The sequence below is a fragment of the Felis catus genome, chromosome B1 (genome assembly GCF_018350175.1).
Source record: "Felis catus isolate Fca126 chromosome B1, F.catus_Fca126_mat1.0, whole genome shotgun sequence".
NCBI lineage: Eukaryota > Metazoa > Chordata > Mammalia > Carnivora > Felidae > Felis > Felis catus.
In genome coordinates this window covers 58,658,931-58,675,795 of record NC_058371.1, presented here as the reverse complement: position 1 = coordinate 58,675,795, position 16,865 = coordinate 58,658,931, and the positions used below count along the sequence as shown (strand labels likewise).

The following is a 16,865-nucleotide window of genomic DNA, read 5'->3' as shown; positions in this document are numbered from 1 at the left end:
CCCAGAGAGTTAATGTAAATCTTTTTTATTGTGTAGCTGTACCTTTTGCTACCTCATAAAAACGGGTGTCTGCTTTTCTACTTCCTGGCTTATGTCTATTAGAGTACTACATGCTTCATTTGCTTATCATCTTTGTGGTACAAACAGCTTGACAATTCTTATCTTGCGGCTGGTGATGTATTGTGTGGATGTATGTTAAGTGATACAGAAATTTTGCCTTTTAGTTTTTGAATAGAAGAATAATAATTAAGATCAGCAGTCCATGTTCTGGAACTCTATGCATATAAGGGCAACATGGGGTGGGGGAGTTGGAAGTTTGCAAAATATTACATAGTAGAATTAAGAAAAAACATTTTCTTTTCATTTCAGAGATGTTGAAAAATAGTAAAAAGAGGGGCACCTGCGTAGCTCAGTCAGTTGCCATCAAGAGCATCCAGCTCTTGATTGTGGCATAGGTCATAATCCCAGTATTGTGGGATTGAGCCCCGTGTTGGGCTGTGCACTGAGCCAAGATTTTCTCTCTCTCTCTCTCTCTCTCTCTCTCTCTTTCTGCCCCTTTCCTCAGCTTGTACTCGCTCGCTCTCTAAAAAAAAAACAGGGGCGCCTGGGTGGCGCAGTCGGTTAAGCGTCCGACTTCAGCCAGGTCACGATCTCACGGTCCGTGAGTTCGAGCCCCGCGTCGGGCTCTGGGCTGATGGCTCAGAGCCTGGAGCCTGTTTCTGATTCTGTGTCTCCCTCTCTCTCTGCCCCTCCCCCGTTCATGCTCTGCCTCTCTCTGTCCCAAAAATAAATAAACGTTGAAAAAAAAAATTAATAAAAAAAACCAAAAAAACAGAACACAGCATTTTTCTTGGTCTACATTCTACTAATCCAGCAGCACGTGTTCTGTTCAGGTGTCATGTCTTTTGAGTCTCCTTTAATCTAGAACAGTTCCTTAGTCATTCTTTGTCTTTCATGACTGACATTTTTAAAGAATGTAACCCATTATTTTGTAGGATTTCCCTCAAATTGGGCTTATTTTATTTTTCCTTTGGCCGGAAATGATGTTGTCATATCAGAAGGCCACAGAGTCTTTTGACATGTCCCTCCAAAACCATCTTTTTAAATAACCAGTTATAATATTATATGGAAAGCAGAGTCAGAGATTCTCAAATTAGTCAAGGCATTATAAATATTCATTATATTCTCCAGTAGTTATTTCCTTAAGAAAATTTGTGGCCTTTCAGCCAGCTTTTACCAAGTGGAAACTGTGAGTAAAATCAGGGTAGAGAGAAGAAAGAGCTAGTGTACAAAAGTATAAGGTTGTTTTATGTAAATCACCATGGGCTCTTGCAGAGATTGGGTTTTTAAACCCTTAGCCAAGAATGATAAATTATTTATTCCTGGAGTACTTCTGCCAAAACACTGAAATCAATATACTATTATTTTTTTAGAAGTTTTACACATTCCAAGGCAAATATTCAAATATATTAAATAGGGAGGTAAGAGAGAACCCTCTTCTACTTGGTAGAAGTAAATAGACATTAAGTTTATTAATTCAATATTCAGTATTACATTGAAGTCAGGGACAATATTTTTATTATCTTTGTATCTTCTATCTAGAAGAGTGCCATTAAGGAGAAGATTCTTTTTAATTTTTTTTTAGATTTCATTTTTTTTTAATTTAAAAAAATTTTTTTGACGTTTATTTATTTTTGAGACAGAGAGAGCATGAACGGGGGAGGATCAGAGAGAGAGAGAGGGAGACACAGAATCCGAAACAGGCTCCAGGCTCCGAGCTGCCAGCACAGAGCCTGACGCGGGGCTTGAACTCACGAACCGCGAGATCATGACCTGAGCCGAAGTCGGATGCTCAACCGACTGAGCCACCCAGGCGCCCCTAGATTTCATTTTTAAGTAATCTCTACACCTAACGTGGGGCTCGCATTTACAATCCCAAGATCAAGATCTACCGACTGAGCCAGATAGGTGCCCCAAGTAGAAAATTCTTTTTTTTTTTTTTAACTTTTTTTTTAGTGTTTATTTATTATTGAGAGACAGAGAGAGAGAGCATGAGCATGGGAGGGGCAGAGAGAGGAGGAGACACAGAATCCCAAGGAGGCTCCAGGCTCTGAGCTGTCAGCACAGAGCCCGATGTGGGGCTCAAACTCACAAACCACAAGATCATGACCTGAGCCAAAGTCGGATGCTTAACCGACTGAGCCACCCAGGCACCCCTGAAAATTCTTAATAAATGTCTTCAGTTGACTTTTGTTTGTAGTGTAGAGACTTTAGATTAAGGGTTGAGCCAAATGCTGCTCTTCACCTGTTTCATAAATAAAGTATTATTGAAACACAACCATACCCATTTATTCTATATTGTCTGTGATTTCTTTTGTGCTACGATGGCAGAGTTGCATTGCTGTGACTATATGGCATCCAAAGCCTAAAGTATTCACTCTCTGGCTCTTTTGCTGACCCTCCTTTTAGATTATGAGCACTTGTGCATTAATTTTTGTTTGTTTGTTTTCCTTCTAGAGCACACAGTAAGATGTTTTACCACACTGTGCATAACTTATGGATTTATGCAAGTGTAACTGCAAGAAAAATTCTTGGAAGTGGATAAGCTGGGTTTGAGAGTGTCTGTGTATTTTAAATCTCGGTAGCTTTGCCTTTCCAGAGGGGTTATACTAGTTTATACTTTAATAGTTTTCTGGCAAGCCCTCTTTCCCCATAACTTTGCAACTCAGTGCATTAGCCAGCTTCTTTATCTTTACCAATCTGATAGAGGAAAATAATATTGTAGGTTTGATTTGCATTTCTCTTTTTTGAACTTTTTAAATTTAAGAGCCATCTGTATTTCTTTTTTTTTTTTTTTTTTTTTTTTTTTTGTGAATTGTTGTTCACTGTCCTTCCTGGTACCTTTAAGTCTCTTACATTTATAAATGTATAGTGAGCACATGTCAAAGATTTATTTAATACTAATGAGGAAACTAGCTTGGTGACAGATGACTTAGAGGAGGATATGTGAGACAAAATATCAGTGAATGAAATTTTCTTACAGGGAAAAAACAAAATACCCCAACACTACAACTCTAAGTATTATCTTTTCTACTAGAGGAAATTCAATTATGTTTTTTGACAGATGAAAGCAGACGTTTTCAATTTATCAATCTTCTTTAAGTCATTATTCAACTTTACAGAGTCTATGCCCTAATCAATAGAAAATAAAGTCCTTTTCCTCAGGCTTATTTTGATACTCTAGTATGGGTTTAAAGAGACCTGCTACGGTCTTTTTGCCTTATTTCTAAGTTTTGGATAACTTTTTTGGATGTTTTCCTTTTTCCGTTTTATTGCCTTTCAAGTGATCCTATTTCTTTATGAATTACTAATGAATTCCTAAGAAGCTTATGTAGTTCATCATTGTCTCTCATAAAGCATATTCATTTTTCTTTTTTGCTTTGTAGGAACTCATTATACAATGACAAATGGAGGCAGCATTAACAGTTCTACACACTTGTTGGATCTTTTGGATGAACCAATTCCAGGTGTTGGTACATATGATGATTTCCATACTATTGATTGGGTGCGAGAGAAATGTAAAGACAGAGAAAGGCATAGACGGGTAAGTGTTTTCAGTAATTGTTAATATAGTGCATAACTACATCATTTAATAACACATTTTTGCCAGTGATCTCAAGCTGCCAAAATATATATTATGCATTAAAGTACATTTCGTTAAATTTCTACATTTTATAAGTATTATATATTTTTTCTCTATATATATAATTAAAAACATTTTTTTAATGGTTATTTTTGACAGAGGGAGAGAGAAACAGAGCATGAGTGAGGGAGGGGCAGAGAGAGAGGGAGACACAGAATCTGAATCAGGCTCCAGGCTCTGAGAAGCTGTCAGCACAGAGCCCGACATGGGGCTCAAACCCACCAACTGTGAGATCATGACCTGAGCTGAAGTTGGATGCTTAACTGACTGAGCCACACAGGTGCCCCTCTGTATATGTTTTTTTTTTTTTTTTTTAAATTTACTTCTGGGATCAATCCAGAAAGGATTTGAGGTAGCTTAAAATCAAGGAAGTGTTAAGTATTTATAAGACAAAAAAAAAAAAAAAAAAAAAGACAAAAAAAAAATAAGACAAAAAAAAAAGCAAGGACTGGGAAAATATAGCATGTGAGTTGGGGAGGAAGATCAAGGTATAGAAGTAAGCATAATTTTTCATTTTGGGTAGCACAGTAGCTACAGCAAAAGAGGAAACTTGTTGGGGTGCCTGGGTGGCTCAGTTGGTTGAGCATCCGACTTCGGCTCAGGTCATGATCTCATGGCTCGTGAGTTCGAGCCCTGCGTCAGGCTCTGTGCTGACAGCTCGGAGCCTGTAGCCTGCTTGAGATTCTGTGCTTCCCTCTCTCTCTGCCACAACACACTCACAGTCTGTCTCTGTCTCTCTCAAAAGTAAATAAACATAGGGGCACCTGGGTGGCGCAGTCGGTTAAGCCTCCGACTTCAGCCAGGTCACGATCTCACGGTCCATGAGTTCGAGCCCCGCGTCAGGCTCTGGGCTGATGGCTCAGAGCCTGGAGCCTGTTTCTGATTCTGCGTCTCCCTCTCTCTCTGCCCCTCCCCCGTTCATGCTCTGTCTCTCTCTGTCCCAAAAATAAAAACGTTGAAAAAAAAAAAAAAAAAAGTAAATAAACATAAAAAAAAATTAAAAAAAAAAAAGGAAAATTGTTATGTAATTCTTATTATTGCAAAAGAAGAAACATATTGGGAGATAATTTCATGGGATTTTGCTATTTTCTTTTATCCCCTTTCTCGGTTTCAAATTCTGAGATTCTCAAATTGAGTCCTGTAAAGGACATATTAAGTATTGTGATGAATACTAATCAAAAAAATACTATATTGCAATAATATTTCCAATGGTTTTTATAGCAAGTGTATATTTCAGTTACATCTTGGGTAAAGAGTTTGGCTAAAATTTCTTTAGAAAAAACTATTCCAAGGGTGCCTGGGTGGCTCAGTTGGTTAAGCATCTGACTTCCGCTCAGGTCATGATCTCACAGTTCATGGGTTCAAGTCCCACATCAGGCTCTGTGCTGACAGCTCAGAGCCTGGAGCCTGCTTTGGATTCTGTCTCCCTCGCTCTCTGCTCCTTCCCTACTCACACTCTGTCTCCTTCTTTCTCCCTTTCTAAAAAATAAACAAACATTAAAAAAAAAAAAGAAGTAAACTATTCCATTTGTAACATCAAAAATCAAATAGGGGCACCTGACTGGCTCTATCAGAAGAACATGTGACTCTTGATCTCGGAGTCATGAGTTTGAGCCCCATGTTAGGTATAGAGATTAATTAAATAAATAAATACACTTCAAAAGATTTTTTTTAGGGGCGTGGTGCCGGGGTGGCTCAATCAGTTGAGCTTCAGACTTTGGCTCAGGTCGTGATGTCACGATTCATGGGTTCGAGCCCTGCATCAGGCTCTGTGCTGACAGGTCATAGCCTGGAGCCTGCTTCTCATTCTGTGTCTGCCTCTCTCTCTGCCCCTCTCCCGCTTGCACTCTGTCTCTCTCTCAAAAATGAATAAACATTAAAAAAATAAATTTTTTTAAATACCTAAATTTCTTCTAAATTAGAAAAAATTTATAAAGTTGTATCACTTAAAAAAATTTTTTTAAATGTTTATTTCTGAGACAGAGACAGAGCATGAGTGGGGGAGGGGCAGAGAGAGAGGGAGACACAGAATCAGAAGCAGGCTCCTGCTCTGAGCTGTCAGCACAGAGCCCGACGTGGGGCTCGAACTCACAAACCGTGAGATCATGACCTAAGCCGAAGTCGGTCTCTCAACCAACTGAGCCACCCGGGTGCCCCTCACTGTTTTTATTCATTAAATAAAAAACATTCATAAGAAAAGAGTGGCATTTACTAAAAAGTACAACTTGTGGACGGTAACTTATTGATACAATGTAGTCCAAAAATTAATTTAAAAAGAAAAATCTCTTTGAAAAGTAAAATTCCAAATTCTAATAGGCCCATTATAACTTTGAAGTCTGAAATTTACTTGTAAATGAAAATAACTGCTTGTACAAATTAGTTATAATCTTTCATACTAATGTATATTTGTATATTAAAGTTGAAATTAAAATTAGAATATGTTGTTCATGACAAGTATAACCTCTGAGATTCATCACTCATTAGTAATCTTTTCTGGAAGACCCAATACAATCCAGTGGTGATTTTCAAAGTTTTTCATCTCAGAACACATTTTTATTTTATTTTATTTTATTTTATTTTATTTTATTTTATTTTATTTTATTTTATTTTATTTTATTTATTTTATTTTATTTTATTTTATTTTATTTTATTTTATCATTTCAGAACACTAGATTTTATTTTATTATTCTAATGTTTTTGAGAGTGAAAGAGAGGAGAGGGCACAAATGAGCGAGGGGCAGAGAGAAAAAGAATCCCCACAGGAGGAGCAGAGAGAGAGAGAGAGAGAGAGAGAGAGAGAGAGAGAGAGAGAGAGAGAGAGAGAGAAGCGGGGCTCATTTGAAGTGGGCTCAGGCTCAAGCTTACCACAAGTGGGGCTTGAACTCATGAACTGTGAGATCATGACCTGAGCTGAAGTCAGATGCTTAACAACTGAGCTACCCAGGCATACCTCATCTTGGAAGACTGTTAAACTCTAAACTCTAAACACTTACCGAGGATAGTGAAGGAACTTAGTTTATGTTGTTATATTAATTGATATTTGCCATGTTAGATACAAAAACTAAGAATTTTTTAAAATGCTAATTTATTTAAAAGTAGCCAAACCCCTATTATACATTAACATCAAAGCATATATTTCTGAAAACACAACATTTTTATGAAAAATAACTATTTTCCAAAATAAAAATATTTAGTGAGGGAGTGACATTATATTTTCATAAGTCTCATTATTGTCTTATTTATTATTAAAGGCTGCTGGATTCTAATATCTGCTTCTGAATTCAGTCTGTTGTGATGTTATTTGGGTTGAAATATATGAAGAAAGTCCAAACTCATATAGGTAGGTAGTTAGAAAAGCTAGGAGTATTTTAATAACCTTTTTGTATCATTGTGGATATTCTTTGATAGTGCACCAAAGTGACAGGTGGTAGTTTCTTAAAGATTAGTTGCCAGTGTAATCTGAAACTATATCAGTGGACCCTTTGTCTTTGTTACATTGAAATCTGTTCACCTTCAATTCTAATGAATAATTTTGTAACATCATGTAGTGATCATTTGGAAAATATTCACTGATCTATGCTGTTATTTCTAGTGTTGACACTTTTCAGTTTCACTATACAATATAAAAAAAAATACATTTGTTAATATCAACCCTGATCTCTTTAGAAAAGTCTTTAAGTATTGGGAATCTGTCATGCTTATAGTGATAGATAACAAATTTCCCAAAATTCTCATTTTTACTTGAAAGCTCAAATTCTATCATTAGAAACAAATACACTCTTATTTCACTTGAAATGACAGGCTTACTTGGTTTGTTTTTGAGAAAATGCCTGTCACATTCTCAAGTCTGAAAAACCATTCTTCGGTGTCCTTGTTTCAAGTAAAAATGGTGTTCCATGTGTAGGTGTCAAGTTCATTTTGCAACTCAAATAAGTCACTTAAATGCTTTTCCTCAAGACATAATTTCATACTTCAGTATGTATCAGAAGGCTTTATATATACTTAAGTCATCACAAATACTATAAAAAAGACTCAATGATTGAGGCATAATAACTTTTACTACTTCATCAAAGGCATTCTTAAGTGAGACTGGTGTTTACTTACTTTTTTTTTTTTTTTTTTCTTTTTTGCTGGGATACGTGGCAGTGAAGAATGTAATGACTACCAGTACATTTGGATGCCACTGCCTTGATTTGTGCTGAGGAGCAGCTGTTTTGCATTTGCTTTTGCATTATCAGTGAAAATGTCAAAACAGTGAAAAGAGCACATCAGTTTTAATATTATGATGAAAACAGTTTTGACCTTGAAGCCCTCTTGAGAAGGTCTCAGGGACCCTCAGAGTGTTTGTGGCAACATTATAAGATCCAGTGTTTTAATCCAGTATGCCTAATGCAGGCACACTATAACTCCTGCATTTCATATGATTGTTAGGTAAATCAGTTGTACTTAGAATTACATATATTTACAAAGTCATTAACATACTGCAGTTGCAGTTAAAATGTGTTTTAAAGTGAGGTAGTATGAAAGTATCCTGAAGACATCATGTTCCTAAGATTTTAAAGCAAATTAAAACTAAAAGAGACCACAGTACAGTTTTTTCCCTCTGATTTTGAAGGTAGTCCATAGTTCTTGAAAACATTTAAAATAATATGACATTTAAAAAATAATATGAAGGGGTGGCTGGGTGGCCCAGTTGGTTAAGCGTCCTACTTTGGCTCAGGTCATGATCTCACAGTTCATTAGTTCGAGCCCCGTGTTGGGCTCTGTGCTGACAGCTCAGAGTCTGGAGCCTGCTTCAGATTCTGTGTCTCCCTCTCTCTCTGCCCCTTCCCCACTAGTGCTTGCCCCCCTCTCTCTCTCAAGGATGAATAAACATTAAAAAATAGTAATAATAATAATAATAATATGAAGTAGTCAGTGTCCTAGCTAATCTTACCAATCATCTCTTTCTAGATAGGTCAATTATCATTTTCTGTGCTTTTGATCTATGGTTGTATAAACAACATTTTTTTAACCTGGGAAATTCTACACATAAGTGTTCTCACTGTTGTTTTTAAAACATTACATTAAAAAAAACACCCAACTTTCTGTGTCAGTGCATATATACCTACCCAATTCTCTTTTCCCCCTGAACTTTTTAAAAAAATTTGTTTTAAAGTTTATTTATTTGAGAGAGACAGAGAGAGGGTGAGGAGGGGAGGGGTGGGGGGGAGAGAGAGAGAGAGAGAGAGAGAGAGAGAGAGAGAGAGAGAATAGCCGTAGCTCTGCACTGTCAGCATGGAGCCCAATGTGGGGCTCGAACTCATGAAACTGTGAGACCATGACCTGTGCCGAAATCAAGAGTCAGATGCTTAACCAACTGAGCCACCTATGTGTGCCTCCCCCTAAACTTTTTATTATACTTGTATAGCCCCCTACCTCAGATTTTGAAGCAAATCAACATTATATCATTTCAAATATTACTATTTCAGTATTTTGTAAAATGTCACTAATTTAATTGTCATTTTTTTATTTATTAGCTTGAAAATTTCTATAAGGAGAACCTTCTTCATACCAATTATTTGGGTTCCCTGAAGTTCAGGTTGTACAGAAAAGGGAGAAGGTTTGAAATTAAATGGTTACCTAGAATCCTCAAAGTTGACCAATGAGATTTTTGTTTGCTTGTTTGGTTTTTGTTTCTGTATCTTCATGCACTCACAGATTTAAACATATTAGATGTGTTTTAATCATCACTGTTATTATCCTTATTGATGCATATGTTATTCCATTTTTGGCCAGTGGGAACTTCTTTAGGTTGATGCCTGTCTCCTCTGACACATGCTTAGTAGATTTTGGCATATTCTGGGAAAAGAAGATGATCCCACTTCATCTTACATATTTCCTGCCTGGAGTCAGCCATTTTACCCAGGGACCCTGCTTCCTTTGAAGGAAAATGGTTTATAGGCAGTGCAGGCACTAGAGGTCTTTCTAGTGTCTGGGCTGGCCATTGTTTTCTACTAGCTTCATAAGTTTATAGGAACCTTCTGATTTAAATTCAGTACTATTGAGCTTTTGTTTAACCTCCAGTTCTTAAATCTGTATCATCTTTCAGCCATTTCAAAAATCTCAATACCACATATATAACCATATGATTTACTTCACAGTACACACACGCTAGGTTAAGAATATTACCAGCACTGTCACCAGCGATGTGCTTACCGAAAAGTTAGTGTTTTCTTTCTTTTTTTTATAATATTTTTTGTTCTTAGTGTTTATCCCACTAGGGTTACACATACAAATTATTTGTTTTAAAGTCCCTGTCCCATTTAACCTGTTGCCTCCCTTCTGTTAAAATAATGATTTACTTTCAACATTTTATGGTTTGTCCCTTTATTTTTAAAAATACAGCATATATGGGGCACCTGGGTGGCTCAGTCGGTTAAAGCAACCAACCGGCTCAAGTCATGATCTCGCGGTTCGTGATTTCAAGTCCTGTGTCACGCTCTGTGTTGACAGCTCAGAGCCTGAGCCTGCTTCTGATACTGTGTCTCTCTCTCCCTGCCCTTTCCCCACTCATGCTCTCTCTCTCTCTCTCTCTCTCTCTCTCTCTCTCTCTCTCTCTCTCAAAAATAAACATTAAAAAAATTTTTTTAAGACAAGCATATGTATTTATGTACTTATTTTTCTTAGGTAAATGGAAGCCTCCTGTACCCACGTGTATCCACTTTGCTTTTCTCCCCTGCACAACACTGCATCTATCTCATTCTTTTTCAGTGAGTGCAGAATTTTCCATTACACAGATAAACTGCAATACCCTTAACCAATACTGTATTGATGAGCATTTAGATGATTTCCAGGGTTTTACCTCATATTGTATAAAACATTATAGTTACTCTCATTGAGAAAAAGCAACATGGGGTTTAATGGTTATTTTTGAAAGAAGGGAACCTAACTTCGACCTCTAAAGAATGCTTAGTATCTGTGATTAGTTGCTTATGGTATAGAAGGTGGAAAATTGCACCTTATTCAACCCAGAACTTAACTGGAATCTTTTTAGTGAGGCCTTATGGCTTAAAGTAGACCAGAGGTTTAAAATAGACCAGATCATTGAATTCCAGCTGTTGCCATTCTGTGGGACAGTTTGAGCACTGAAGTCCTAGGCTGAGAATATGGCTTTTTAAAGCAACAATCCTAGTAGAATAGAAGAGGTTTGGGCCAGTTAGGGATAGCTTAGCAAGTGCATTCTTAAGAGAAGGAAGACTTGCCTTCTTGTGTCTTAGTAGAGTGAGATCTGAAAATCAAATCTATTCCTATCCTGCTAATCTCCCTTCCTCTGCTATATTCAGTAGAGGACTCTTTTACCTTACACAGTGATAGAAGAGAGCCTCTGGATCCCACAGCTGGGATTAAAACTCTACATACCTGCATATTTACAGGCCTGCAAGTTTTGGTAAACCTCTTTACTCACATGACTATTGTATACTATATTTATGGGTATGGTACTATTATTCACTGACCTTACCTTTTAAAGAATATTATAATCCTGCTAGGATTATTATTTAATTGTTAGGACCAAAAAATGGCCAGGGAATGACAGACATTTCAATCTATAATGTCTTATTTCTGTTAATATAAAAGATGTATATCTGCTAAATTTGATTCAATTTTAAACAGCCTAGGCAAGACTCTTTCTGGTTTGTGGATCCCTTGCTCTCATATCCTGAGGTTTTTGTTAAAAATGCAGATCTCTGGGTAAACGTTTAGCATCTGGTTTATGGGTATAACAACTGTCTGACATAGCGATTCTGCCCCAAACTCACCTTTCCCATTATTTAGTTTATCAACTACTGTCTCATGTAAAATAAGTGAGAAAAACTTTTAGATTCTAGAATTGTGTCTTCTATTCATAGTTTGAAAAATGAAGCATAAACATTTCTAATTTCAGATCAACAGCAAAAAGAAAGAATCAGCATGGGAAATGACAAAAAGCTTATATGATGCATGGTCAGGATGGTTAGTAGTAACACTTACAGGATTGGCATCAGGTAAAGAAAAATTTTAATGCAATCTTTTTTCGTTAACAGAAAAAATAAATAGTTCTCCTCTCCTTCCTGCAATTTTTTTTTTCAGGTCCTGTTGGATTTTTAAAAGCATTTGTTTTGTTTCTTTCAAGAAACTTTCTTAAGTATAAGACTAGGATGCAGGAAGCTTCAGAGTCTAGTCTTGGCTCTGTCACTTTAAGTGTTTATCCAGTTTGGTTGATCTTTGTTCAGTTTCTGTATCTGTAAAATATGTGGTTTGGTCCAGATATACAATAAAGTATCTTTTAATGTTAAATCATTATAAATAGCTAATATTTATTAAGTGCTTCCTGTAAGTGTCATGCACTGACTTAAAATCTTTACACGTATGTAAACGACATGGCAGTCCTATGGAATAAGTACTGTTATTGTCACCATTTTACATAAAGCATGAGAGGTTAAGTAACTTGACTAGGGTGATGTAGCCAGTAAGTGGCCAAGCAAAGATTTAAATTTAGGCAGTTTAGCTGAAGAGCCCACATTTTAACTACCATGCTATAGAGTGCCCACAGAGTCCCTCTGTGTGAGATTTTAAGAAATAGCAGTTGAAGATCTGGAAACAAACATTAAGGACTGTTTTAATGACTTTCAGTTTCCACCATGCAAGATTATGTCCAGAAGAACATGAGGCAAATTAAAATTTATGTGGAGAATAGAAGGAAGTACTGCTATCTCTAACTGGCATGCACAGGAATTTTGTGGCCACTGTGTTTGTGACCTGTTGATCTTTTCATACAATGAGAAGGATCTAGACTTTGACCATAAATTTGCATATTTTTGTATTTTATCAGTAACATGATCTTGGTACATTTGATTTTCTATTATTTAAGAAAAAACTGAAAATCTGTCAGGGTAATTCATTAATGCTATGAGTTTCACTACTAATGGACATTAAATTTTAATGATATTGAGATCATTTGTAATTTTATTAAGTTTCAGATTGAAACATTAAAAACTCTGACTTTAATAACCTGATTTGTGAACCTCCTGCCAGATAGCTGTCTTTTAAAGATCTTTTTAGTGTGTTTTAAACACCTTTATTACAAATCACAGTGAATTTTAGTGATGTAACTACTTTTAATTTCAAACAAAGAATAGCCATTTTATTTTAAAGAGTGGCTATTTACAGTTAAAAATATTAAGTTTATATAATATTTCCTATGTGACCCTTTATTTATAGGGAGTCCCCAGTTTTCTTGGACTCTTTTAACTTGATAGTTCTAAATGCCTCCCAAGAATGGATTCACTTTTTTTGTTCTTTTTTACCACCTCCAACATGTTTTTACAGGGGCATTGGCTGGATTAATAGACATTGCTGCTGACTGGATGACTGACCTAAAGGAGGGCATTTGCCTTAGTGCATTGTGGTACAACCATGAGCAGTGTTGTTGGGGATCTAATGAAACAACATTTGAAGAGAGGGATAAATGTCCACAGTGGAAAACATGGGCAGAATTAATCATAGGTCAAGCAGAAGTAAGTCTTGCTGTGTCTAAAGATGAATTAATAATTGATACAGTGAAATGAGTCTCTAAGTCACTTAATTAACAGAATTATTCACAGATTCTTGCAGCTGCATTAAAAGAAAAAAATGTAATAGGATAGATTGGAAAATATGAGAATACATTGCAGCAAATAAAATGTAAAGCTTCAAGAAGCTTTTGTATTAGTTAACTACATAGTCACATTCAAGTCTATTCAATTATGACATTAAATGTCTTATTGTAGAAAAGAAGTGTGATAGGATCTGTTTAATCACAGAAAGTTAACATGAAGTCAAGTTATTAAAACTGCTTAACATATCACAATTGTCAGGAAGTATGAATTATCAAAAAATTTAGTAAAATAAGCCTTGTAACTGGAGATATCTCGAAGAAATATATAGATTTTTCTTTGTGATATTATAGTATTTAAATGATTTTACTGTTCTTGATGTTCTATATTGAAGAACATTGTAGAAGTTAGAATGTTATATAATATATGTAGTTGTGTGGTCATATGCGGATATATTTTTAAAGTTTTGTTATAGCTGAATTTTCAAGCTATAAAAAGAGAATATATTTGCTGGTAACATGGGCAGTATGCTGTTTCTCATTTGATCCTCAGGAAAATTGCAGCAGAATGAGATCTAAGTGGGAATGCAATTTTGTCTTCACAACTGTTTCCAAAATGTGGTTTGTGGGTAGGCAGAGCTTAAAGTGTAGCAGATTTTTGACATTTAGACTTTAGGGATCAAGAAAAAGCTAGGAAAAACATTCAATAGATTAAGGCCCCTTATATATATATGAGTATGTCTTTTTGATTGTACTTAAATATTTTGTTCATATAAAGCTTTTACTAATGTGGAAGTAAACCAGGAAACTTATGAGTTTTACCCAAATTTCTTATGTGGCAAGCACTTGCATTAGGGGTACACTGTAAATTAAATTTATACTATTAAATGCTTTGCCTTTTAGGGCCCTGGTTCTTACATCATGAATTACATAATGTACATCTTCTGGGCCTTGAGTTTTGCCTTTCTTGCCGTTTCCCTGGTAAAGGTATTTGCTCCATATGCCTGTGGCTCTGGAATTCCAGAGGTAAGCCATGCAATATTTAATATCATTAATCATTAAGTGATTGTTACAGTGTTTATCTTTTGCCTTTGGGGGAAAAAGTAGTCTTTCTGGGGAAATGGTTTGTAACATGAGGAAGAAAATTAGAAAAAGAAAATCTTAAAAATGTAAGCTGATTATAGATATCACTGAAAGAAATTCTTCCCCATAGTCATTTTATCATTAACTGTGTGATTTTTCTTTTTCCACCACTAATTTAGCACGTGACTAAACAAATATCAGAAGACTCCGTTATAAATCTGGAAAATTATTATGTGGCCTAAAGTTCTGTGATAGATTAGTTGATGTTTTGCTGCTATGAACCTGACTTGAGTACATTAATTCTCTTTTTATGACTATCTTTTTTTTTTTTTTAATTTGTTCTTAATGTTTATTTTTGAGAGAGAGAGAGAGAGCAGGGGAGGGGCAAAGAGAGAAGGACACACAGAATCTGAAGCAGGCTCCAGGCTCTGAGCTGTCAGCACAGGGCCCAGTGTGGGGCTCGAACTCAACAAACCACAGCATCGTGACCTGAGCTTAACCGACTAAGCCACCCAGGCACCCCTATGACTGTCTTTTAACTAGATAAGTTAATAATTCTTGAATTTGGTAGATAATATTTATAACCATTTTATACTTGAAAATAAACATTTGATCATAGTGGGTCAGTAGTACAAACTTTTGGATTTTTTAAGTCAACATTAATTAATTAATTAACTAATTTAAGGTTTATTTTGAGAGAGACAGAGAACATGATTGGGGGAGGGGCAGAGAGAGGATCCCAAGCAGGCCCCATGCGGTCAGCACAGAGCCTGACATGGGGTTCAAACTAATGAACCGTGAGATCATGACCTGAGCCAAAATCAAGATTTGGATGCTCACCTGACTGTGACCACCCAGGTGCCCCTATCAACAGTATTTAAAGAATATATTGAATAATGTGATGGGAACTCCTTTCTTTCCCTTTTTAATTTTTCTGTCTTAAGTAAGTTATCAGCTTTTTCTAGCACATTTCCTTTTGAAATGTAGTGATTTTTAAAATTTTGTTAGTTAAGAATGTCTTGGGGTGCCTGGGTGGCTCAGTTGGTTGAGCATCTACCTTTTGGTTTCAGCTGTGGTCATGGTCCCAGGGTTGTGGGATCAAACTCCGCATCGGGCTCCACGCTCAGCATGGAGCCTGCTTGGGGTTCTCTCTCTCTCCCTCTGCCCTCTCCCCTGCTGGTGTGGGCACGATCTCTCTTTCTCTCTCTATAAAAGGAAGGAAGGAAGGAAGGAAGGAAGGAAGGAAGGAAGGAAGGAAGGAAGGAAGGAAGGAAGGAGAAAAAAAGTCTTTAATAAGGGGCAGTATCATGCAGCATTTAGCTGTTGCCACTTAACCATTCTTAATATACAGGAAAATACTATATGTGATGACAGTACTATGAGAAGACATAATTCTCTATTTCTGGCAGAATGTCTGAAATGTATCTATGTTTCTACAACAGAAATACTCATATTTGCCTTTTCCTGGTTATGTAATTACAACCCTTGTATTAAGGTATGTATTTCCTTTAACATGGCCTTGTATTTTAGTTTTGTTCATGAGATACGGTTGCCTTCAATCCTTGCTTGAGAAGATAATTAGAATATGATACAGATTTATTATATGTAGCATAACAGTTAAGGCTTTTGAAAAATTGTGAATTGTTCCTTGGTCCACCTAAAAATCTTTGCAAGGTGGTGTTGTGAGTAAAACAAGAGAGTAACTTAAGTTCTGTTTCTTAAAGAAAATTAAACTGTCTTATTCTTTCCTTTGTAGATTAAAACTATTTTAAGTGGATTCATCATCAGAGGTTACTTGGGAAAATGGACTTTAATGATCAAAACCATCACATTAGTATTGGCTGTGGCATCAGGTTTGAGTTTAGGAAAAGAAGGTCCTCTGGTACATGTTGCCTGTTGCTGTGGAAATATTTTTTCCTACCTCTTTCCAAAGTATAGCACAAATGAAGCTAAAAAAAGGGAGGTAAGTGTCTTTTGTAGTTTATTTGACAGATAAAAATCTATGACGTAGACTTACATCAGTGAGAATTTCCTAGTATAAAGATCACATTTTTACTCTACTCTTTGGATAAATTCTGTGTTCAAATTCAAGTGTGAGAATTGTTTGCTTCTTTTTCCCTTTGTGAGTACCTCTAATGTGTTTTAGACCCCATCCCCAGTGCTGCTCAGTTACCCCTATATTTTAAAGAGGTTTTGATGGACTACCATCGGTTTCAGTTGAATTTCACAAAGGTCTTTCCATTTGTTTTTGCTTTGCCTTACACCTTTCTTCCTCTGAAGTTTTCCCCAAATGGAACATTATTTTCTCCTCTGGAGGAAGTGTCTAATGCCCTCAAGAGATGTGTGTCATCTGCAGAGAGCTATGTGGCATCGTGAAGATGTTCTGAGGGCTTTTAGGACCCCTCAAGATTTAAATCAGGGATTCACACTAGAGGGAGTATAGGAATTCCTCTTTATTGAGCTGCT

General features: G+C 36.3%; 1 protein-coding gene across 5 annotated transcripts in view; it reads left to right on the top strand.

Moving 5' to 3' along the window:
* The window catches only part of CLCN3 (chloride voltage-gated channel 3), a 97,236-nt gene that overhangs the window by 53,829 nt on the left and 26,542 nt on the right, over positions 1-16,865 (top strand). For 4 of the 5 annotated variants that reach the window (XM_003984867.6, XM_011281582.4, XM_011281581.4 and 1 more), the window contains 5 exons: positions 3,447-3,604; positions 11,628-11,727; positions 13,052-13,239; positions 14,220-14,342; positions 16,156-16,362. In XM_003984867.6, the coding sequence (XP_003984916.2) occupies positions 3,447-3,604; positions 11,628-11,727; positions 13,052-13,239; positions 14,220-14,342; positions 16,156-16,362 (776 nt within the window). Of the gene's footprint in view, positions 1-3,446; positions 3,605-10,866; positions 11,133-11,627; positions 11,728-13,051; positions 13,240-14,219; positions 14,343-16,155; positions 16,363-16,865 lie in introns of those variants that run through there. The other variant, XM_045055683.1, reaches the window with a different exon arrangement.